Source organism: Anomalospiza imberbis, chromosome 1, assembly GCF_031753505.1.
Source record: "Anomalospiza imberbis isolate Cuckoo-Finch-1a 21T00152 chromosome 1, ASM3175350v1, whole genome shotgun sequence".
Lineage (NCBI taxonomy): Eukaryota > Metazoa > Chordata > Aves > Passeriformes > Viduidae > Anomalospiza > Anomalospiza imberbis.
Genome location: NC_089681.1, coordinates 59,629,408 through 59,654,324, shown reverse-complemented (window position 1 = coordinate 59,654,324; position 24,917 = coordinate 59,629,408). Strand labels below are relative to the sequence as shown.

Sequence of the window (24,917 nt, the reverse complement as noted above, 5' to 3'; positions counted from 1 at the left end):
AGAGGGTGCGATCCAGGCCTACACTGCTGCATTCCTCTGCAATGGTAGGCCACCGTGTGGGCTTTGTTTCAGCCCTTCATTGTGAACCAGAGGCAGGGATAACCAAGTGCCCAACTCTGTGAAAGCATGCAGAGTGCAAGGCAGTTTCTGCAATCAAGTAATTGGTTTTAATTACAATCTGAAGATCAAAAATTGTTCTCGCTCAGGGGATGCTTTTAGCTTTTTTAAAAGCCTTTTTTACTTGTTTCTTTTCTTTACCTGTCCTCACAAGCAAACCTGTCCTTCACACACCCACAAGGCTGGTGGTAACAGTCCTGAGCCACTTTCTCTTTCATAGTCATAGAATCATTGAAGTTGGAAAAGACCTCAAAGATTGAGTCCCACCTTTGACTGAACACTACCACATCAACTGAACCACAGCAATAAGTGCCACATTCAGCCATTCCTTGAACACTTCCAGGAATAGTGGCTCCATCACTTCCCTGGGCAGTCCGATTCAATGCTTAGTCACTGGTAATTTCTTACAAAGGTGTTCCACTGAATTGCTGAAATACATACATAGCCCATTAAAAAGACATTGAAGAGGAAATTAAGCACCATGCAGTGACAGATGATGTGTAACTTAGGCCTCCCAGCTAGTTTCTTGCATGTTGAATCTGATATGACTTACACAGTAGGTTTAAAAAAAAATCTGCTGCTCCAATTCCTATGGTTTGAAACGCCTTGCTGACTGCTTTGCTTTCATCTCTTTCTTTGACATGGGCAGAATGAACTGGCTGAATTTCTTCAGTAAGAACACAGAGGAGAGAGGTCTTAAAGGCATAAATAATAGAGGGAGCACAGGTCTGGGGAAGCTATGATGTTCTTTTTCCTCCATCAAGTCTGAAACATGGCTCCTGGAGTGCAGCCCCTCACAGTGGGTAATGGGATGTTAACGCATTTCAGCCTACAGTAACCACATATGCTTCCCGTTAATATCCTGACTTTGGGCATGGACTGTGGGTTATTACTGCACAGACTTGGAAGTGTTTTCACATCTCTGACATGCAAATGCTAGGAGCTGTGTGTGCCTTGGTGAAAATACAGAAAAGCTTTCCAGCAAGAAGACTCCAGATATATCAAAAATCTCTGACTCAGACAGTATTTCTACTTTTTACACACTGATACCATAGAACGTAATTGCCTTCAGCAGAATGATAATGCTGAACATAAACTGTAATGAACATACAGGTTATTTTTTTAATTTCTAATTTTTATTTTGTAGTCATTTCACAGAACCAGCCCTCTCAAATCATGAAGTTGTCAGCAGAACCAAAAATTATGTACTGTTTGCTGATTCACAAAATAAGATTTAGGCATGTTTATCAGAGTGCCACCATTGTCATATTGCCACCTAGATGTCATATTGCTGTGTGTTTTCACCTAGTCATTGGTTGGTTGCATTATGGTTTTACTGGGTAGTCAAAAATAAAAAAGTCAGTATAGTTACCCTACCAAAAAAGATACAACAGCAACAATTCCCCATAGTGCCAGTACCACCTTACAGGGATCCTTCTCCAAAAATGTTGCCTTTACTGCCGAGCAATACTTAAGAGATGTATTTATCATGAAGCTGGTACTCTTGTAACAAGCAGTGGTTCACAGTTATATATGAAATGCTTTGGGATGATGAAGTCTAGCAGAATTAAGGGGAAAGAAAAGAAAATAAGGCTATTGATTAACCTATGGAGCTTGCAAAATTAATATTACTTATTAATACTACTACAGCAAATTATTAATTTTCTGGATTTTTGGGAAGAAGTTTCCTAGTCCTTTCAGGAGAGATTTTACTCTCTTAGCTAGTAAAATAGGTAATACTTGTGAATGGATGCTAAAGTATGTCAAATGTTCGAGGGTTTGGGGTTTTTTAATGTTTTGGATAGTATCAGAAATAAAGTGAGAAGAATTGCACTTATGTTTTCATACTGTAGTAGTTAATGTCTGAAAGAATTTACATTCTCCTATGCAATTAGCAGTTTCTTCCCTATAATTTTTAGCATAATTTTATGCTAAAAAGTACATATTCCTATTCTACCTGAGTGAATGCAGTACTTTTCTTTGAAATAGGAGCATAAATAACATAGCTGAAGTGTCAACTACAAAGACAGGTGATCCCATAACAGGATGCGAACTACATTTTCCCCCCTCTCCATTAAATGTTCTTGTGTTTTCATGTGAGCTCTGCTGTAAGGCAGAAAAGAGAGGACCTAAACTTTGCTACCTCAGAAGCTGCTCTTCAGCAGGAGAGGACCAGGGAGGGCTTGGAGAAATTAGGTCTTTCATGAGTCTGAAAGAAACTGTACCAAGACTTGGGTCTTGGGTCTAGCGAAGGTCTAGCAATTAATAGATCCTATTTGACCTATTAAATTTTGGTCTGGCATCAGCTTGTAGGGGGCATAAGGCTTTCTGCAGAGAACAGCTAAGGACTGGTATTCCATGAGGTACCAGGGATTCAGGAAAAGCGGGATTTGTCAGGCACGTCTCGTAAAATGTTATGTGGAACTTTCATTCACACAGCCACAACAATGTAGTCTAAATGTCTAAATCTATGTTGTGCCTTTACCAACAGCAGTGCAATAACTTTCTGCTTTCATAACTTTTTAAAAAAAAATAGCACAATATAAGTAAATACTGGGCCAGGTGAGGTTTTTTTCACCTTTTACTGTATTTTTAGTACTAAGTTTTTTTGTAAGGAAAGTTATGCCACAGCAGACCCCTTATTCACTGCTTCAGCAGATCAGTGTAGAAATGTGCTCAGCTCATCAGTGGAATGGAAACACCCTCACAACTTTTATTCTAGTCAGTTAAGAGCTTAATATGCTGTAAAATGTCTAATGAATGAAGTGAGGGAGGGAAATTAAAGGAGTGCATGTTCTGCTTAGCAGGTGGCTTCTTGTTTTTGTGGTGGTTTGGTCTGCTGCTTGGTTAGCCCATAGAAAAAGCTGAAGTTCCTGTGCAAAAAAATATAATTCCTTCAGTTATGCTGAAGCTGTAGAGAAAATTTGCCTTTGGGTGGAATTTCTTTTCCTGAAAGTGAACAGCTTTGGCAAGACAGGAGGGAGAAGAGCAAGCTGTAATGGAAGTAATCTCTTGGCTAAGTGTAAGTAGGAGTGCTAAAGTCATGTGAATCTTCATCATGAGATACATGGACACTTGTTCTCTGAATTCACTCTGCTAGAAAATGGAGAGAATGTTCGTGTAAAATCTAAATGCACCAGCACATCATTCTGGTTGTGTTCAGAGCTATGACCAAGTGTTTGTTTCACAATTATACTGCATGACATCCATTTCAAACATAAATATTTGTCCAAAATTGATTCCCAACTGTTTGACAAGCATCAGACAAACCCAGTAATTAGGTCTGTGAATTGAAATGTCTGATGGCATATTGCCTTCTAACCAAATTAGAGAAGTTAGGCTAAGAGCCATTTTTTGTCTGCAGTGTCTTAGCATAATGAGGATGAATCAAGCTTTTGAAGTTCAGATTTAACAATGCAGACATAATTATTTCCTCTGTCTCCCTGAATACTTTTGTAGTGAAGCCTAATGGCTGTGGACATGCTGTTCTGCTGTGGGCTGTACTGCAGTTAAAGTCCAAACCAGGAGTTGGATTGTTGTGAAATTATCTTAGCAAAGAGTTGGAACCCAGATATCCTCAGCTGCAGCATGTATGTAGTGGTGATGGATGTTTTTTCTCTGGCCTTTTATTCTTTAAAGTGCCTGATATTACCACAAGTGTTATTAGAAGCTACATGTTCCAAAACAGTGGTCTCAGCCTCTTAAATAATGCAAGGCAACCTATTACTAATACATTTGTCTTATTGCTATAGCTTACCAGAGATCTTGAAATCTCAGCTGTGACAAAGTTGATTAATATCTACAAGTTACCTTTTGTTGTTCAAGTGACTAAACATAGATGAATCAATAAAAAAGTCAGATGTTTTAACCAATATTTTACTGTCAGCATTTCAGTAAAATTACTGAAATAAACTTAACTCAGAACTGAGGACTATACTGCATTGTATTTCACTATCCAGTTGACATTTATAGAAAAGAGAGGACCTAAAAAGTAGAAAAGGACAAATACAGATTATATTTCATTTACCAAAGAACAGTGCTTTGTATATAGAGATGACTTAAGCTAAAACAAAAAGTTGATTTAGAAGTTCAGTAATTTCCATCTTCATCCCCTGAGAAAAGGAGGCCAAGAAAAAGGAAAAGGAAGTAAGTATAATTGATCACAGCAGCCTGTCATTATGATAAAGTGTATTAAATATTCAGTGTTACAAAGTTGATTAATGTACTTTCTGGCATTTGTAACTAGTAAATAATACTTAATTCCTAAGATTTCATACAAATATTTAAGCTGCTGTCATGTGTAATCAATATTTGCAACATGCTGTGACTGTTGATCTAAGCCTCTCCTGAGAACCCAGAGTAAGGTAATGTACTTCAGCTTTTATCAGCTTCATCTTCCTCATTTGTTTTACAGCATTTGTAGAGGGAGCAGCAGTAGGAATGTGAGAGGAATTACAAGTATCTGCAAGAAAGCAAGACTGGAAAGGAGTAGGAGGAGGTGAAAAACTTGTAATCTTTTTTAAAACTCTTAGCTTAACAACGTCTTTCCAGGCTGTCCTCTGTATGGAAGAAGACTGCAGACTGCTGTGCACTCAAGGAGGGGCTGTGATAGAGCAGCCCTTCCAAGTGACCCATGAGAAGGATATTTGTATCTGAGGTCTCTCTATTGGAAATTGTCCTCTGCATAGAACAAATTTCTGTGGTTGTTGAGAGGAGTTGTTTGAAGCATTGGGCCGAGAGGTCCCAGCCAATCAGCAGCTTCGGGAAAAGAGTTATTTTCATTCTCAAGAAATGGCATAAACTATCAATGTCTAATCAAGCACCAAGGCCACAGTAGTTTTGAAAATACTTATATGGGACCTAACTCCTATTAAGGACAATGAAGGATTGGATTTATTATTATCTCATTGAAAGCACCTTTGGACTTTTTCTTTGATTTCATTAACAGAGTGCTAAGAATTTTTTTGTCCATCTATATTCATCTTTTTGGAAGTCACTTGGAGTCTGGTTCCCTCTGGATGTTTTTGGGCTAATGTGAGGAGGTGCTTTTCTTGTACTCTCATTTGTGCAGCTCTCAAGGACCATATGCACTTACATATAAATAGAAGATATTTCCATAGCCTTCTAGTTAACACCTATGGCAATGCATCCTGCTGTACTTCATTTTACAAGTATTAGCAAAAAAGTGCGTAAGATCTCTTTGTCCCTGGACAACTTCCTCTTGTACAAGTGTTATGGTACAGGTTGTGTGCTCTATTTTAAGAAAGAGCTTCATCTTCCAAAGAAAAACAACTTTAAAAAATAGTAGCTAGACACAGCATTTACAGTAGGTTTTAATAAAAGTCTAAATATTTGTTTTTAAATTAACAAATAAGCATACATTTATATAGTCCATTAATTCTGGATGTCCTTGGAACATTATTAAAGTGATCTGTCTCTCCAAATGCAATGGAAGAATTTGATTAGTTAGCAACAATATTAACAGTATCTCTCCTATGTGTTTTTATATATTAGAGAAGATATAAGCATGAAGAAAATTTAGAGGTAAACTTAAATGTGTGCTTTCACTTCTGAGATAAAGCCACCAGAAAGATTTATACTTTATAGCTCTCTGCGTATGCATTGGGAGAAGCTACTTTTGTGGCACAAATACCCTTCTTTGTTGCTTACCAATACCCGTATTCAGTGGCACAAAGAACAACTGTTGTAAAAAATATTAGTATGCAGATGCTCTGGTGTTTTGTTAATGCATTTAATTAAATACAATAACTCTTTTGTTTGCTTTTCTTTTTCTGTCCTTGAATGGTTTTGCATTATGGTATAGAACCTAGGCTTACAGTTGCTGTTAAAAATGTTTTGCAGTTTCAGAATGTGTCACACATCCAAGTTAGTTACTTTTCTTTTGTTCTATTAAGAAAGTCATTTGGGTATGTTAGTAGTTTCTAATAAGTTTGAGAGCATCTTTTCAGGAAAACTCAAAGTTGCCAGCAAATACTCTCACCACTAATGAGGTCTTCAGTGACAGTTAGGCACTGGTTAAATAATTGTATTCCTGAGAGACTTTCAGATGTTTTAACCTAATAAATTTTTCTTGAACATCTTCTAGCTAGTTTTCACAAAATATATTTAAAAAATGCACAGCAAAACTGCACTTTATGTTTTTATATGAAAAACTGTAGCAATGACATGATTGAGCAATTGTAACCTATACACAGGTTTTGCAGAAGCCATCATTACTGTCTTGTGTTGTTACCCATAAAATTATTTCAAAATAATACATTTTGCCCTGTGGATGGGCAAAACCATATGAAATGACTGTGTCAAGTCTAAAATTCCTCTGCTGAATCAGCAAAGTACTTGAGCCCAGAGTACTTTGAAAACACAGCAGTATTTGCCAGATCCTATCCCCACCATGGCAACAAGGACCCAATCAAATGAGGATGTAAAAGGGTAATTAGGAGACCTTAAAGGTAACACATAACTAACTTCTTTCTGAATTTCTGAGCCCCCTTAACTCCAAAAGGCATTTCTGACACAGAGTGTGTGGGAGGTGTCTGTGTTGAAGGTTGCTCCTCAAGCAATGACCTACTAATAGTCTTTTGGTTTTCCTTGGAGATAAATCATATTCTTCAGTGGGTACAATTTCCTTTAGAACAGTAGGAGTCATGGTAGACCATAAAAACCTCCATAAATCTTTCTGTCACTGATAGAAGGAGCTACAGGGGAAGGAAGGGCTAAGTGTGTTGGAGCTGATGCTTCTCAGGTACTTTACCGGGTGCATCAGAACACAACTGTGGAGAAGGCAGCAGGCATTTCACTTACCACAGGGGTCTGTCTTGGCACCTTTCTTGGCTAAAAAAATTGTCAGTTGCTGGTAATTTTTCTTGTCAATTCTCACAAGCACTAAATACAAATTGGACAGTTTTGCTTTAGGCCTTCAGCATCAGTTCTAGGACATTGTACCCGGAGTGCCAGGACAAAAAACTGTCATGAGAGGCCAAGCAGAAATTGCAGCTTAGTGCTCTCTTTTTTGAAATGAGGACAATTTCAATAGTGGGGCAAAAAAACCCTTCCCCTCACTGTGCTTGTTTGATCCTATTTGTAGTTACAGCGAGGGATTCCAAATGAGGCCATAAGCTCTGACATTGTGGAGAGAGAGCGTGCACTTGTGAAAGCACAGATCTGCAATGTCACTGTAAATTTTTTTTCCCATTTTGGAGAAAGATGACATAATTAGAGTTGCAGTCCTCAAGGGAAAGTACAGGAATTCTGATTACTCAATGAAAGCCTTCTCATCCACAAGCCTTCCATGTAAATAAAGTTAGTTTCAGTTATGCTTCAAGTAATCTATGAATCTATTTATTAAATGTGTTATTAAAAAAAAAACAAAAGAAAACCAAAGCCTACACACACACAAAAAAAAAAAATCACCTAGAACTACTGCAAATTTGTGTGAGAACATCATTCTGGTTTCAGTTCCAAGATAACTTAATGTTCTTTAAGGCTGGAAGAGAACATAGTTTCATTACAACTGCACATATTAAGGGTTTTGTTTGAAACGAGCATCTTAAGGCAAGGGGAAGAAAGCAGCATTGTTCCAGGGCTGTTTTTCACAGGCCTGTATTCATATCTCATCCTTGTTGTTTGCAGGAGAGGCAGATGTGAACCAGAACAATGGGACCTCCACGAAGAGCCCAGCGGTGACAGACTCCAAAGGCACAGCAGACCCGAAGAATGCCTGGCCTGAGGCCAACCCAGCTGACAGGACTGGTCGCCCCCACTTGATCCGCCTCTTTTCCCGAGATGCCCCAGGAAGAGAAGACAACACCTTCAAAGATCGGCCCTCAGAGTCAGACGAGCTACAGACCATCCAAGAGGACAGTGCAGCAGCTTCAGAGAATTCGGATTTGATGGCTTCACAAAAACGCTCCTCTTTCCGGCACGGATCAAAACTGGCATCTGCGAGCACTATAGACCATGCCAGACATGGATCCCCACGGCACAGAGACTCGGGTCTGCTTGACTCGCTGGGCAGATTCTTTGGAGGTGAAAGGCACGTTCCCCGGCGGGGCTCGGGCAAGGTGAGCTCTGAGGAATAGAGAACTGCAAGGCTACAGCAAAACACAGTACAATTAAAGAGGAAGGGTGGGTCTGAAAGAAAGGTCTCACTGCTATAAGGCAAGAGTTGACCTAGCCAGCGTGATGGTACTTGTAATATAATGCTTGGCTTTGAACTGGAAACAGCAACAACAAAAAAAGCAAAGATCTGGGAAACAAGAGGAGCTACTCTGGGTAGTAACACGGAGTATTAGAAATCCAGGGGCTCTAGAAACATTACCGGGAGGAATTTTTGTGGGCATTTAATGTGGTGTGTTGTATGCATTTCTATGCTGTGCCATTTAGAGAAACTTCAGTCTGCTTTAGTGTCTTGTTCTTAAATGTTTGCAAAAGGGAGCTGGATAAGAGCACTAAATGCAAGATGATCTCTACATATCTTGGCACTAAGTGAGTGACAAATTTGGAAATAGATGTTAGAAAAGGAATTGTGGCCAAATTCTCAGCCTGCTTGTGCAAGAGTATGTTTAAGGTTAGTTGACAACATTGCTGGGGAGATGGCTTGACAGATATTATCCTGAATCCCAGGTGTATAAAATAATCCAGCTGCTTTATTCTGACAAGAAGTTGAGATTTATTCCAAGCATTTCATATTAGAAATTGCATAACGAGCCATTTCTACACTATCAATTCAAAAACAAGGCCTTGTTAATTACATTCTTCCCTTTTCCAGGATCCCTGCCTCCTCTGATAAATTATTAGTTCACTATTGTTCAAGTGGCAAAGTTTAAGATGTTTTCACTGTACCTTTTGCCATGTAAATGATAAGTGGAGTCTTGTGTTTGTGTGTCCACACACTACATAAGCATTCAAATGGAAGTGCTGTAGGGCTGTAAAACTTTTCTTTTAGCTGAATTTGTTGTAGTTGCTCGAGTTGTGTGTCACAGAAAGTAGCATTCATAGCTGCTGGTTGAGCCCAAACTTTTGAAAATCCTTTGACAATCTTTGAGGTCTATTCAGTGTTCCAACCCGTGATCTGTGCTGTCTCTCAGTGCTGCACTGGGACAGGACACAAGCTGCTCTGTGGTGTAAAACTGGTCTGTGGTGGTCCCACAGCTGTGGCTGTCAGTGTCCTTCACAGCTCCACACCTGGAAGCACAATGCGTAATAGCCCTTCCCTGAAGAGTTGTTGTAATGTAGAGACCACTGGACGAAAAATACTCAAGAAAATTAAAACCAGAAGCTTCTCACACTTAGTGGGCGATACTAAGCAAGCTGGGTGTTTTGTTCTTTTTATTTCTCACCTTTACAAACTGGGGCCTGTATAGATATTGACAAAGATTTAGCAGCCAGGCAGTTTTTTCTGTAGTAACGTTTCTGTGTGTAATGTTCATAAATGCAACAAGCAGTTGCTGTGAGCATGACGAAAACATTGTTTCTTATTGTTACTGCAAATAACAGAGACTGTTCCCAGCTGCTATTTTCTGGAACCCGGTTGGCCAGCTCAACTCTTGCTGTTTTGTTCGTGTACTGTGTTACTCGATGAAAAATAGTGTATGAAATGTTCTTTGTACACCAAGGTGACAATACCAAAAAGTTTAATTCTGCATACAGAATATACAGAAGTATGTGCATTCCTGCTTGGCAATAAATCAAACCAATCAACTCAGTTTTTAGGAGTAATAACTAAAAAATGTCTGCAAGCTGTAGAAAGTCTGTATTTTATCCTTTGGTGTGAACATAATTGCAGTGATTCTCTATAGATTTTGATGTAATTATGTATGAGAGGACAGGAGATCATGTCTTTTATCTCTGCTGTAAAATGCTATTTTGAAGAACTTAAATGTCTGCAAAACAGAACAGAATTATGGACAATTCTGACTTTTTTTACCAAGTAGAAGTAGTTGTTTGGGATTTTTTTTTCCTTAAGAACAACTACTCATAGTGTTATGGAGTCCTGATTTGCAGATCTGAGCTGGAAGCACAGAGAAGTTGAACTATTTTGGCAAAAGTCTGTCACATTAGGACTTCCAATGCCAAAGCATCTCTAGGACTCTTCCACACAATGATAATATTTATGTACGTCCTAGGAAACATTCCTAGGAAGCTCTCTTGTGGGAGGGCTTCAGTGTGGCAAGTACTGAGCAAGTGGCACAGACAGTCATTTCAACTATTATTTATTTAGCCTTTGAAACAATGCCTTTTGGTTTCTTGTATCAAGAAAGGCTTGTGGTGTCATTTATTTATACAAGAGTAGACGGAGGAAATCTAGATGGCTCATTCGTGCTTAAACTCTAAACAGTTGTTGCCATTTGCTGAATTTTTAGAGGATCACTGATAGATGATGAAGGTGTTCATGGACCAGCTGTAATAGAATTAAGTCCCTTGGCAGTATTCCAGACTTCACTAAGTAAGCAGGTCTTTGGTAAATACGATACCACTAAAAGCACCTTAAAGGATGAATTTCAAAGGCTTGAAAAGTTCCTAGAGCTGCACTGTTTATTTGCTTGCACTTTTTTCTTTCTTTATTTTGAAGCATTTCAAAGCAATTCTGCAGCTGCCTTTCTTGCAGTCTTCCTTTTTCAGCCAGCCCATGCCTCAGTGGGAGCATCTCAACTACCCACACCAGCAAGCACTGGAATGCAAAGACAACACTTGCTCTTTGTACAGATTTAGGGCTGACATTCAAGCAAAACACATTATAAATTCTTTGTGGAGGCATTTTCTTCTTGCATCCATAGCTAAGAAGTACATAAATGAATAATATTCACTATTGTGTCCAGAAAGGTGGGGTAGGAACAATGCCGGGACTGTTTCATAGTCTCCTTTTCTCATGTGGAGCAGGTTCACCCCTGCTCTGCAATTCTGAAGTTAAATTGCATGGGAGTTCCATGGGAGTTGTTAAAAATAGAAATACTGGAATGTACAGAAAAACTTTTCCTCTAAGGGGCAGCAAGTGCATTTGCCATTTTTCCCCCAGTCCCATCGAGAATTTAGATAGCTGAATCTCAATTAAAACCAGCTTGAATTTTGTACTTTTAAGAAAAACTTTTAAGGTAGAATATTTGAAACAAAACTGTTGTGCACAGCTCAAATTTAATCGTATTAAAAAATAATTTAAAATGACGACAGAAAGAAACTGTGGTGCAGACATTTTAAATAGCAAGTAAGAGAGAGTAGCATAACCATAAATTATTTCCTTTCTAATCTTTATAGAATATTTGTCTAAGCAAGTTTGTTAAAACAATCAAATGTTCTTTGTGCCTCCTAGATTCTGAGCCTGTATTCAACTTCAGTATGTACTGACGGCTATTTTGTTTCTTTGATGCAGTTGTTTATGGTTTTGTAATCCTTGTGTTTATGATTTTTTTTTCTACTAAAGTTTGGATTGTGAAACAAGAATTTTTCTGTCCTGGTTTAACATTTTGCATTAACGTACTAAACTTTAAAAGACACTTGTGACACAGCTCAAACAAACCAAAATATGTGAGTGACAGCAAATAATAGGTGAGGCAAGACATAGTGAAAGATTAAATCAATTTCTCTTTTACATTTTGCTTCAGTTTTGTATGCAAACTTGTAACTGTCTCCTGTTGCCTGAATGAAACCTTGCTTTTGTATTTCCTTCCCAATTTCTGCGTATTTGGGTGCAAGAAATATGGAATGTAGAGATGGGGCTTCCCCATGCTACAGACAGATAGAAGGCAGGAGCAGCACTGGGATGAAGTTCTTCTCAACTTGAGCAGAACCAGGGTTTGGGATCAGCATTTCTGAATCAGCAGTTCCAAACCCACTCCTGAGCTGAGCAGTTGCTGGAGTGGGGATCTACAAAAATGGTTGCGATAACCTTGCACAGGCAAAAAGTTTAAGAACCACAGTTTTAAATAATGCATTGGAAAGATAAATTAATCAGAATTTTTTTTCTTTTTTTTGCACTTGAACTCTATTCACATTTCCTGTGGAAGCTTTAATGTATACTACAGCACCATGAATAATTTGAAAAGCAGTTAAATCAGTGCTAGTCAGACTAGTATATGATGTGATTTAAGTAAATACTTACTGTGATTTTAATTTCCAAGTCTGAGTTTTCAGGGAGTGGTATTGCTTGTGATACACTGTTTTGGAAAACCTGCTGTGCAAGCAGTATGCTTGTAAAAAAAATGTATAGAGTTTATAGTGATTGTAACAATAATCTTGTTTTAATCTTTTGCTTTTTATGTGCTTTATGTATTCATTAAACTGTTTACATCACAAAAACCAGTGTACTAATGATTTAATTTGTTTTAAATGCTTTAATCCATTAACAGAAGCTGCAACAAACTACTACTTGTACATGACAGGTTTTTAGTTCGCTAAGAGGCTGCGTGTCCTTCTGTAAAATTCAGTTAGAACAGTGCATTGGACAGAAGGGAATGGAGAGGTTTCCTTCTGGAAGGAAAGGGTAGGATTTGAATAACCAAAGCTCCTGAAGCTGATGTTCTCAATGATAATGGGAACTGAATCTGGCCTCTCGTTTGTAGCAGGTAGTAATGAATGATGAATACCTAAAAAAGAATTAGTGTAACATGACTGCCAGTCTGAACCTCATTTAGCTTGTGCAGTGGTAGAACCTCAGACTACTTTAGATCTGCCTGGTTTTTAAAAAATAACCTGTAGAAAACAAGGAAATACCAACCAGTGAGTACACACACCATGTGAGAAGTGAAAGGCCTAGGAGCCAACATCATGGGATTGATTTTGATGTGCTCATTTAACACCTGTATGTCCATACACGTTATTTGTGCCTAATAATTAACACATTATATTTAATGCACTGGAACTTGCATTTTCAAGGAAGTTACTGCTTGAAGTAATTATTGTAAGATACTACATGAATTTGGGAATTGAACTAGGTTAAATGCTCTTTCTGTGGTACTTAAAAGTGCAAGCATTAATTTTGGTAAAGTATTAGTGATGCCTTGTGCTCACCTGACATCAGCTGCATGGCAAGGTTTGTTTAGAAACGGGACAAAGTGTTTGGGGCTTGCTGATTTGTTTTACAAGTTAAAGTGGAGCTCATGACTGGGGAGAATGCCTGTGTGCTTTGCTGCTTTTACTGTTTTTTTTATATGATCTTGTGTCTCTTACATTCAGAAATGTATTAGTAACATGTTCAGGCTAAAATACAAATTAATCAACTAAAGCATTTGAAGGATCTCTGTTTCTAATCGCTCCACAGCAGAAGGTCTCCCCTTTTCATTAAAGTTCTAACAGGATCTTTCATTTCAGTCTTTGCTTGACTATTTCTAGAGTCTTCTATCCACTAATATGATATAATAGTTACAGTAGTATGTGCAGGTTGCATGCAGAAGAGCCTGAAAGTTCTGTAGAAGAGCTCCAGGGATTCTTTTGAGCACTTGGTGAAGTTCAAAGCTTGTGGTGCTCTTTGCTTGGGCCTGAGCCTGATGGCAGAGCTGGTGGAGGGGCAGTAATGGCAGCTTTGGGATCTTTTGGTGGGAATTGGCCTCAGCTGTTCGCAGCCATTCCTCTCTTGTTCAGCTGCCTGGCCCAGCTGAGAATAAGGTCTGGATTTAATTTTAAAACCATATATCATAGGGGGGTGTTTGTTTAAAAAAGTGCAAGGGCCAGGCAGGGATGTACCTCCAGGGATGGTCAAATAGAGCTGTTAAAAATTTAGCACAAGGATGTTCTCTGCCTAAGAACAATTTAATGTTTACTTCTCTGCAGATGAAGCAGTTTGATAAGTAAGAAATTGCTTTATATTAAAATCTGCCGTATTGTTTTTTTCTATCACATTCCTTGCAAATGAAGAACTGCATTATCCTTAGCATTTCCATCCTAGAATGCCAAAATAAATTACTGTACTTCAACTGTTTTCAGATTACACAATGGTAAATGCTGCCAGATAGAAAACCAGAGCAAAAGTTACTACTTTTTTTGTCCCTGACCTTGTTTTGTACCTCTGTCATTACATAGCATTAGTGATAATTGCTGGCTTTCACCTTTTTTACTGATGCAAAATATCTCACCATGTTCCTGAAATGGTCTCCATTTTAAGACACATTACACTCCAGTTACTTGGCTTCATTTCTGAGCTGCACAAGAAATCATCCACTGCCATTTTCAGGTGATTTTACTGATTTTTTTTACAAATCAGTTTAAAAATACTGGCAAGGAAGAAATCTTTCCCCTTTTGCTTATCATGCATCTACTTCTCCATTTCTGATATATCAAACAATTAATGTACTTTGGAAACTGTATGAGCCTCAGGTTTGGAGTTGTCCATCTTCCCCACTTTATACTAACAATATTATTGGAAATTTTACCACAGTATTTCTTTCAAAGAAATATTCTATTAAGCATGCCATGTCTAAATATTTCATAATAGTAAACCCTGCTTGGTATTACACTCTCTCTACAAGTTATGCTGAGACAGGCAATAGTGCTTTTAACAACCTGTATGAGAGTTTAGCCTGTCACTTGCTTACCTATTAAAGGCAGAAAATAAATAGAATTGGGCCAATCCCTCAAAGATGAGAACTGATCAAATATTTGGTGGGTGGGTGGGTGAGTGCGCGCAATCTGAGATTTCCAGAAATCAAGGCTGTAGTAACATTTTTCTGGCCAGCAGCTGTAAAGTGATAGTGTACACCTGGTATTTATAGCTTTGTTTTCTAAATAATTCCCATCTTGCTTATTGTATTACCTTCATGACTATATGAAAATACTAGGGAACAGGACATCTAAAAATTGTATAAATTACTGCTTTCTTACCAATGGCCATACCCATACCCCATAATGTTACATTGTTTTGCTGTAGCAACACCAGCAAACAGATGCATCTCCACCAAATATGCAGGTGATCAATAGAAACTGATCATGGTGAGTACCAGTGCAGGATGCCTTCCATATCTTGCCCATGTACAGTAAAGTCCTAAAGGCTATGAAGTTTGATGGTAGCAGAAGCTACTTGGAGAATACCTACTAGCCAAAGTTTTTTGGTTTTGTTTTGTTTTTTTGGGTTTTTTTTTGTTTGTTTGTTTGTTTTTTTTTTCTGGAATAATGATTCTCAAACAAAATCCAAAACAAATCTAGCCAAGAAAACCCCAACCCAAACCATGGATCATTTCAACAAAGTTTAATCTATGTCTTTGATACCATCTTGAAGAATAACAGAACAATACTGAGTATGCATCAGAGACTGCAGATAAAGAACTTCAATTATTCAAGAATATTTGAATAAAATCATTCATGCTAGGCAGAAAAATGCTTCAAAAAAGCCAAGTCAAATTAAAGCACTGGCTTTTGCCTCTGAAACCATTTATCAAGTGTCACAACAATGGAATAAACTGGACACAGCGTAAAAACCCAGGAGGTATGATGGCACTGGTCTTCCATTTGAGACCCATCATGAACCAGAACTCTCCTGAAAATCTGCCCTCATTCTTCTTTTCTGCCCAGTAATTTTTTTACCTGCTAATTTATGAACACTAATCATCAAGGCACTAAGAGGTAACAGGGTTATGGAGAAATGTGGTTCTGGATTATTGATTGGCACTTCTCTTGATCGGGGAGTGTTCTCCACTGTTTCCTTCTTCTTCCTTGTGTTTCTTACTCTTCAGTCATCTCTACTTAGTGCCATGTTTGTTATTCCTGTCATTCTGCTAAGAATTCTTCCTCTTTTTGTTCATCTTTGCCTGTTTCTAGACAAAGACTGATCTCAGCACAACCCTGAAAGGCAGAATCTCCTGCATTCTACATCCCTCTTCCTGCCAATTCTCCTCTATACCTTTGAGCAAGTAATTTAATTTCTGTGTTAACTTCCACATTAGTAAAAATTAACAGTACCATTACAAGGATGTGTGGCTCATCCTTCCTAAAGTGATTTTAAAAGCCTGCTGAATTAGGTAATTAACTATAATGTCATCAGCAGATCAGCCAGTGGGGAAGATGTCAGCGTTCCCACTGCTTTTGGTAACAGATCAGCAAGTCGTGAACAGCCTGGGACAAACACTGCCACCAAGAACAAACTGCCGCCTGGGTTGTACGTGAACAAAGATGGAACCAACACCACCACAGCTCTGACTGAGAAGTGCATGCTCACAGAAGTTACTTTCCTCCCAGAATAAACATGGAAAAATACATCCCACATGGGCTGTGTATTCTGTTACTTCCTGGTGAGAGCTAGCGTAGCAGCACAGGAAGTTTCTGATGAAGTGTCAGCCATGCCCAGGAACACAAAGCCCCTCCAAATCCCAAGATGAAGTAATTTCTGTATTCAAGTGCCTGTGAAGAGTTCTCATTCAACTATATAATAGATTTCCATATTATTAAAATAAGAAAGAAAAAAAGCATATATGTTTACTGAAAGGATGCATGTCAATTCCTGTTTGGCATACATAGTTAGAAGCCATACTGACTACCTCAGTTTGAACCTGGATAGGAATTTCATTACAGTTTGGATTCAGAGTCCATTTCAAGGACTAACACAAAATCAGCTGAGTGATTGCCTGTAACAAATTGCCTGTTAACTTTCAGTTTTTTCTTCCCACAGAACAGCACGGTGTTCATCACGTAATGCTTAAAGGATAATTTTAGTCTACCGCTACAGTTCCAAATGTCTTAGTGGGGGTGGTTAAGCATTATGGACAACCTACAGGTTGTGGAACAGTTCGGTTTTCTAAGACAATCTAAATGCAATTTTCATGTCTATGTAAATTTTAAATGTGTGGATTTTGTATGATATCTTTTAAATTCATGCACAGCAACTTGTTAGGTATCTTGTGAAGAAAAGCCGTTGGAAACCATGAAACCCATTGAACCCATGAAAAAGCCCTTTGTTTTCCATCTTTACCTGGTTTGACTGCATTTTAAATTAGCTATTTCCATATTTTATATGTATGGATTTTGCCACTAGAGAAACAACATGGGATGTTGTTAGATTTTCATCTCACATTCTAAAGTATGCAACAAAAGCATACAATAGTGATACCAAAAGGAACTGTAAAAAGCTGTAAATTCAAGTACTCCAAAAGTATATTAATATTGTTATTGGCACAAATGAATATCACGGACTGATGAGGAGTTAGAGCTATTTACATGCATATGGAATCTTCAGCTATAAGTACTCCTCTTGTGGAGGATGAGAGCCCTCAGAGAGATTGTAATATGCATTTAAAAGTGTCCCCTAATGCATCTGAGTTGCAAGATCTGACATATCCCATTTATAGCAAGCAAAAGGATGGATTTAATGGGATTTCATGACTGAAAAAAAAGTGCCTGTAACTGCTTAACTGTATCCATTTCATACCCAGAGCCAGTTGTTGCACAACACTGAAAAGCATGTGTGTATATATATATATATATATATACACAAATAAATATATACACACCCACACACAAACACACACTTGGGTATCTTCAGGTCAACTGGAAATGCAATAACCTTGCACAAAACACCAAATGGAGCCCATATTGTTAGTTAATTAATGCTAACTAACAAAAAATAATTTACTAAATTAAATTTATTATTTTTAATTAATATTTTAATTTATTAAATTAATTTAAATTATTTTTTAATTAACAGCTCTTACAAAGTACTAATAGAAGTTGTGCCAGTAAATGTAATTAGTCTGATGTGAAAGTACATGGCTAACACAGGGAATGCAATTCCAATGTATAGCTAATGTTGAAACTTAAAATACCTGCATGTTTTCTTTGCACTGCATTCACAGTTACTCTCTTTTTTTTTTTTTTTTTTTTTGTCTTAGTGGCCAACATACCACCATACTACCAAGGTAGGTGACATAGTAAAACAATGCTACTTGCCTGTGCATCACCAGAAAAAACCACAAAGTGTTTAAAAAAAAAATCACTCCCCTTACAGGATAACTGTAGGTATTTTATGTATATTTTTAAGAATTCTTATTTAGATTATTAATCCTTAAAACTATTGGTTTCACAGTGAAGTTGAAAACTATGGTTTTGTCATCAGATCTCCCAGTTACTGCTTAAATTTCTAGTACTGGTAATTTTTTTTACTAAGATCATTCAGCTTTAGGGTTCCTTTTTCTTTTTTACTAAGATCATTCAGCTTTAGGGTTCCTTTTGGCTTTTTTGAAGGTGCAGCAGAGTTGACTTAGTTGAGATCCTTAACTGAGGTCAAACTTTTCATTAATGTTTACTTGGAACAGGAAAAGCGGAGTGTTCTTCTGTTCAGTATTATTGTATGTTTAAACTTTTTTTAGGGCACAAACAGAGGCACCTCCATTTTAAGCTTCCCCACGAATACCCAAGGGCTCTGAATTCACACTCATACTTGGCAAGTACGTTTCAAAATACATCGATACGGAAGCCAAGGATGCCTTTTATTTGCAATGCTCTCAAGACTGAAATTCTTAACAACATTGCAAGAGGTGTGGGGAGAACTCACTGCAGCCCCTGGGTGAAAGAGACCAGTAACACAAAGAAGAAAAGAAGCAAATTACATCCCTTCCCAAAACACAGTTGCTCTTCTCTATTCCTATAAGGTTTTAACAAGAATATTATTTAAAGCCAAGCACTTAAAACATATTGAAAGGTTAACAGTGATGATCTGAATGTATTAATGAAACACATGGTAACTGTTAAATTGAGTTCATTCAAAAAGGTCCACTTATATCACACCATCTCAGTAGCCCATTGTAGCAGTATAAATCAGATTTCTCTTCATTTCAAACCCATTAGAATTTACCTTTTAACACCTACAGATATCAGTTATCACATAAACATAAGCAGTCTCTGAAAAACACCATTGGATTTTGTTTTCTTTCCCTAGGAGTTCAAAAATTGAAAGTAAAAACTAGAGGTGAAAGAGTAATTTCAACAATGAATTGAGCGGAAACACGTAAATTACTTGTCACAAATAAATAATAATATCAAAGGTTCTGAAGATAGATGAAGTTTGCTGATGACAATATGAATGGAAAGCACTTTAATAAACACCAGGAAACTCACCCAGAACAGTAATTGAAAATTACTTCAGATTTGCTACTGCTTCATACACATTAAAACAGGAGACAGTTGAAGCCTGTGATGACATTTGGCACTGTAGGCAGAAGAAACTTTGTATTTATAGCACAATAACCTTTCCAATAGCCAAGTTATTAGCACCTAATAATTGGTAAGAACGCCAAAATGAAGAAACTCAACCCTGTCTATATTCTAAAGCCTTACTATCTCAATTTCTCTCCATTCCTGTGGCAATTCATAGCCCATCAGGTCTGCAACACCATGGTATTTATCCTAAAGACAAGGCAGTCAGCAGCTTTCAAAGGGTGATTTGAATATAGATTAAGAAGACAAAGCCATGACTGAAGTAACTGACTCTCTCTTCCTACTCACAGCAGCAGAGGCTATTTTGGCAACACTGGAACTAGCGACCAAGTGGAAACTGCTGCAGAATTATAAGCAGGACTGACTACCTGACACTACAGAGAGCTCACAGATCCAAAATTCAGATTTTCCAGCTTTTAAAACAATTAAGCGTTCACTTATCATCAGCATGCAAAAAAAAAACCCAACCCTGATAAAAATCAGCCAAACTTCTCTGCATTGGTTAGTTTTTTTCCAACAGAAATCAATGTCATAAACCACATATCTGACTTCATTTGGACTACTGCTCAGGAAGCCCTTCTGAAAATAGAAAGCCCTACTGAAATAGAAATTGTCAGCGTCACTTGGTTCCCTCATTCTGAAAATAACATTGGTCTTGCAGCTCATGAGTGTTACAAAGTCTTTGGGAACTAAAAATGATACATGATCTATTCCTGCTTTCCCATGCAGAATGATCCAACATTATTTTAAGGTTTTTTCCATTTTGGTTTTTTTACTAAAATCACAGTCTATGTTCCTACTTAAAAAAAAATCATATTTAAGGAAAATTACAAAGTTTATGTTACCTGAACTTTCCAGTAAGAGGCTTAATTCCACACTGGGCTGTAACGTCAAGAACATGTGCATCCATATATATGCACAACATATGTGCCCTATACATACTGTGTATTTGCCATTTCACAGCACTGACCACTGTGGGGGGCAGTCTGTGTAGATTCCCAAGGCATATTCCTCCTCTCTTCTCTCCTGAAAATCATTCTTCATGCCATGGCTGATAAGCTGTCCTTCCCAGCTGATTGGGTGACATGCCTGTTCTGCTTTTCAGGACATACATGCAGCCAGGGTCAGCCACCATGTCGGGTCCATCCCCCCAAGATCTCAGCATGGCCGGCCTGTTGATGACAACCCTGTAGTCCACTTCTTCAAGAACATTGTAAGTCTCCCCTCCTCTTATGCACCAAAATTAAATATTTTCTTTAGAATCCATCAGTAAACAAACACTCCCCAATCATTACCCTTTATTTCAAGCCTCAATTTGTACTGTACCTTTGAGCTCATTAGGCCATCCAAATACAAAAATAATTTTTACCTAGAAGACAAACAATACTGAAATGCTACCAAAAAAGCATGTGAACCCCCATTAGCATAGTCAAATGCTAACCATGTCAGTTATACAGCTTGACCATAGATGGGTTTTGTCCCTGTGTTTTTAACACTGGCAGGATTCAGGAATTATTACTGTTTCAAGGTGGACATAAATCCAGTGTATTCCAGGCAAGCCTAAGACAGCAGAGGAGCTTCTCAATGCAATTACCATTTTTAGCTCATGGATAATATGCAAAAGGTCTGATGATTTCTGGCATTTATTTTTGCCTTTTTTTGACAACTCTTTTGTGTTGGTTTTCAGGTTTCACCCCGTACACCACCCCCAATGCAAGCAAAGGTAAGCAGTTTCAGGGACTCGAGGCATTTATGGTTTAATTCCCACTAATTCAACTGCAAGCCTGGTTCACTGTCCCTAATGGAACTAAGTAAAAGTCTACAGGTATCACAGGGAACAATTTAAAGCAAGAGCTTAAGACATAGAAGCCATGGTTCTCTTCCTCACGCCCTTCCTGACTTCATACATAACTAATTGAAGCCATTTGCAGGGATTTTTATATTCAATTTATGGTGTGATTGCTTTATGTAATGAACTAACAATAGGTAATGCTTTCAAACAAGCCTCACCAACCAGGAGCTGTCTGTCCATTTACTGAACTCAGCTGGCTTTTGAAGTACGTAATTCTGACAAACCGTGGCTAGTAAAGTCAGTTCCAGTAATTACAATAAACAATTTTGCCTTTTTTGCTTCATGAAATGAAATGTTGTTCTCAACTCCTGCCTGCCTCGTTATCTGGCCATTATTTCATAATCTTGGCTATCTTTTCATCTTCTTCTGTGTATGGCAGACCCAGATGCTGTGTTCCATAGTGATCACCATGTCATTGTTTCTATTTCTTGCATGTACAGGGAAGAGGATTATCCCTCACCAGATTTAGCTGGGTAGGTGATGAATGTGCTTTCGGTAACAGCCCTTTTATTTATCAGGCCAAAGCATCTCTTACTCCATTGCCTCAAGCTGCTGCAGCAATGTGATAATTTTGTTTTGTCTCAAGTTTGCTATTTCGCTTTTCCTGTTCCACTTTCCTTCCTCCTTCCACAGCACTTTAAGATGAAAATTGTGTTGCTTGCTCTTATCCTGCAATTTGACAGCCCTTGCAGCAATAATTTCTTTTGCTTCAGCACAAAGGGAGCAAAACCCACTGCATGGCAAAGCTCTCTTCCTTTAAAGGTTTCTGGAAGATCCATCTGGTGCGTTTTTCTTTTCCTGGGATGGACAAAATGGGAGGGAAGGCTGGGACAAGATAGGTGCTTATTCCACTTTTGCAAGTGCTTTTACAGTCTGCAAAACTAATGCTGTCACTAACCTCAGTATTTTGTTCCACCTTTCCTGTCAGTTAGAAGTGATCTGCCTAAGCAATTCCTAGACAAGTTCTTCCCACAGTTCTCTCACAACTAATTAAATTCTACTTCTCTACCACAGGTTTGATTTTATATGAGATGGCATGTAAATTACTGGCATTTTAAGACAAAATATCAAAGCCTTCAAGCCATTAAGCATTTCTTTCACTATCAGAACACCACATATTAGCTGATGTGTTTGACATCTTAGAACTCATGAAATTTAAACATTTAAAGTTTTTTTCACACAGGTTAACCTTCTGAGTATTTAATTCTTGAATATAAATTCATTTTTTACAGATTGATGCTTCCCTCAAATTTGAATCTATTTCCTAACATTTTCCTTCATCCTTAGTTTATTACATAAAAGATTGTTTTATTGCAACAACCTCCAAATTCCTCATTTGAGTATTACATTTCAGTGATCACAAATAAAGACTACAATGTGCATATGATAATTTGAATGTGATAATTTGCAATATACATGACAATCTTTCTTTGCAGGGTGGTGAAGCACACAAGCCAGGATATGGAAGCGGAAAATTCTATGAGCATAAATCTGCTCATAAGGGACACAAGGGATCCTATCATGAGGGCCAGGGCACTCTTTCGAGAATCTTTAAACTGGTAAAGTACAATTGAACTTTAAGTACAAAAAAATTGATATGGGAAAAAGAGAAGCCAAACCTCTCCAGAACCCGCCATGTTTGAAACAACCATATTTCCTTAAAGCTTCTGACAGAATTAGACTTGCATGGATAAACCAGAAGGTTATTTTGTGGCTTAGGGACTACTTACATGATAGGAAACAAAGGTAAAAATACACAGTTAGTGGCCACCAGGAAAGAAGGTAAGCGAGCAATGTCCCACAAAGACCTGGACCAGGACTAGTGTTACCGAATGCAAAAATTATCTGAAATACAGAAGAAATAAGAGATGACACAGCTCATTGCTGCTGAATTATTTAGGATAGTGAAAATGAAAGAGAACTGAAACTGCAGAATGGTAGTGCTGGACACATATTCGGATGCAGTAACAACTCCAGCAGTCCCTACTTGTTCTCACCCCAGGTGGGAGAACTCCTACAATATGTCAACGTCAAAAGTTATGAAACCATAATGTGGGGCAAATCAGGAAACTGCCATATTAGAAATAAACATTTGGTCAGATTATCTTTAGTCTGGTTCAATTCCCCATTTCAAGGCACAGCACAGCCACATCAACACAGGCAATAAATGAAAACAGAGCAGGTAAAAAGGTCAGTGGTGTGGATTTTTCACATTCTGTGTCAGAAACAGACACATGAAAAGCAGACTATATCCACTGGCAGATACTTTATTGAAAGCTGTATCTTCCCTTAAAGGCAATGCTGGCAGGGAATTCACTCATAACAAATCACCCAGTGCACTATTAGAACATGAAGATGCCATCAGCAGTCATCTTAACTTCAAGTCAGAAGGTCTGAGATCCTTAGCAGAGCTGTTAATTTCAAACTCTTACTATTCCTCTCCTCAACAGGAGATGTAACAGTGCCTTCATTTGCAGTAAAAACCACATTTTTGTCTCTTAAACTGTTTAGGCTTTATATCTCCCATTATACAGTTGTTTTCCAAATATATGCAGCATGAAGTGACAGCACAAAAACTTCAAGAAGTAGTAGGAATTCTTATGTTGCAATTTAAGAAAAGGAATGATCTCTTAGGAGGCCAAAGTAAAAATCAAACACATTTTAAATCTTATTTTCATGTTGTGCACGTGGTAGTTTTAGTGAGGTTCAGGTATATCAACTATTCCATGGCTAAATACCCTCATTATTTGTAAAATTTCATATTTTCAACATCTGAAAATACGCATTAATGATCTCTCATGAAATTTAACATTCCCCTTTTTTTTGCATATTTATCACAGCTATTCTAGCTTAGATTTTTATATATATAGCTAAGAGATACATACACCAGCATGTACTTTTTAGATAGCCTTCTCCTAGCCATTATAATTTCTGGAACTTTGTTTTATTCATGCCTATTTGATTTAGATCCATTGTTTACAGCAGGAGGCATGTAAACTGTTTCTTTATATAGGTCAACAGTCTTGTAATATAAAAAAGTTATCCATACTTTAAGATATCTCTGAAAGAAAAAAAAAAAAACAATTACCTAATGAATTAGACTGAATTTTCCTGTAACAATTCTGTAAAACTACAGAATTGTTACAGGAATTCTGTAGGCAGCATTGAAAGATGAGAACAACATAAAGGAAGAAAATAAGGTCTCAAAGTATACACATGGGGTTTTTTTAAGTAAAAAGTTCAGTCGTCACCTGATTACAGTAAAAATTACCATGCCATCTCACATTTGTGGTCTTAAGTGCATTTTTCAAGATTTGCCTATAGAAGAATTGCTAAATCTAAGGAACAAAATACCAAGTCTAATCTCAAATTCAAAAAAAATTAAATGTCAGAATTTTAGCTTGAATCATCTTTGCTTCTTTTCTCAAGTGCAGATTTATGAATTGTCACAGTTTTTTCCTCACAGTTTGACACTTTCCTATTATTTCTAAGAATAGGGCAGGTTTTAGCCCTTTTATATTTTCTTAGCTTTCTCGTGTATCTGCATCTGAGCTTTCCATATAAGCCTCATGTTGATATAACACTGAGAATTTACTGCAGAATGAAACTATTAAATTTCAGTTCTTTCAGATGTGAAACTATTACATCTCATATGCAAGGTTTGGAGATTTTGTTTTGTGACTTGTTTCAGAGTATACACACAGTAGAGGGTTCATAAAAATGAAATTTTCCATGCTGTCCAAGGAAATAAATTGTTTTTGTTAGGAAGGCCTGAATAAGAACATGCACTTAAAAGTTA

General features: G+C 37.6%; 1 protein-coding gene across 6 annotated transcripts in view; it reads left to right on the top strand.

The window, feature by feature from the left end:
* Positions 1-24,917, top strand: part of MBP (myelin basic protein) — a 108,949-nt gene that overhangs the window by 81,972 nt on the left and 2,060 nt on the right. For 2 of the 6 annotated variants that reach the window (XM_068193946.1, XM_068193940.1), the window contains exons 4-10: positions 7,768-8,198; positions 11,444-11,467; positions 17,943-17,969; positions 20,372-20,479; positions 20,954-20,989; positions 21,559-21,591; positions 22,555-22,677. In XM_068193946.1, the coding sequence (XP_068050047.1) occupies positions 7,768-8,198; positions 11,444-11,467; positions 17,943-17,969; positions 20,372-20,479; positions 20,954-20,989; positions 21,559-21,591; positions 22,555-22,677 (782 nt within the window). The remainder of the gene's footprint in view (positions 1-7,767; positions 8,199-11,443; positions 11,468-17,942; positions 17,970-20,371; positions 20,480-20,953; positions 20,990-21,558; positions 21,592-22,554; positions 22,678-24,917) is intronic. The other 4 variants (XM_068193949.1, XM_068193956.1, XM_068193967.1 and 1 more) reach the window with 4 other exon arrangements.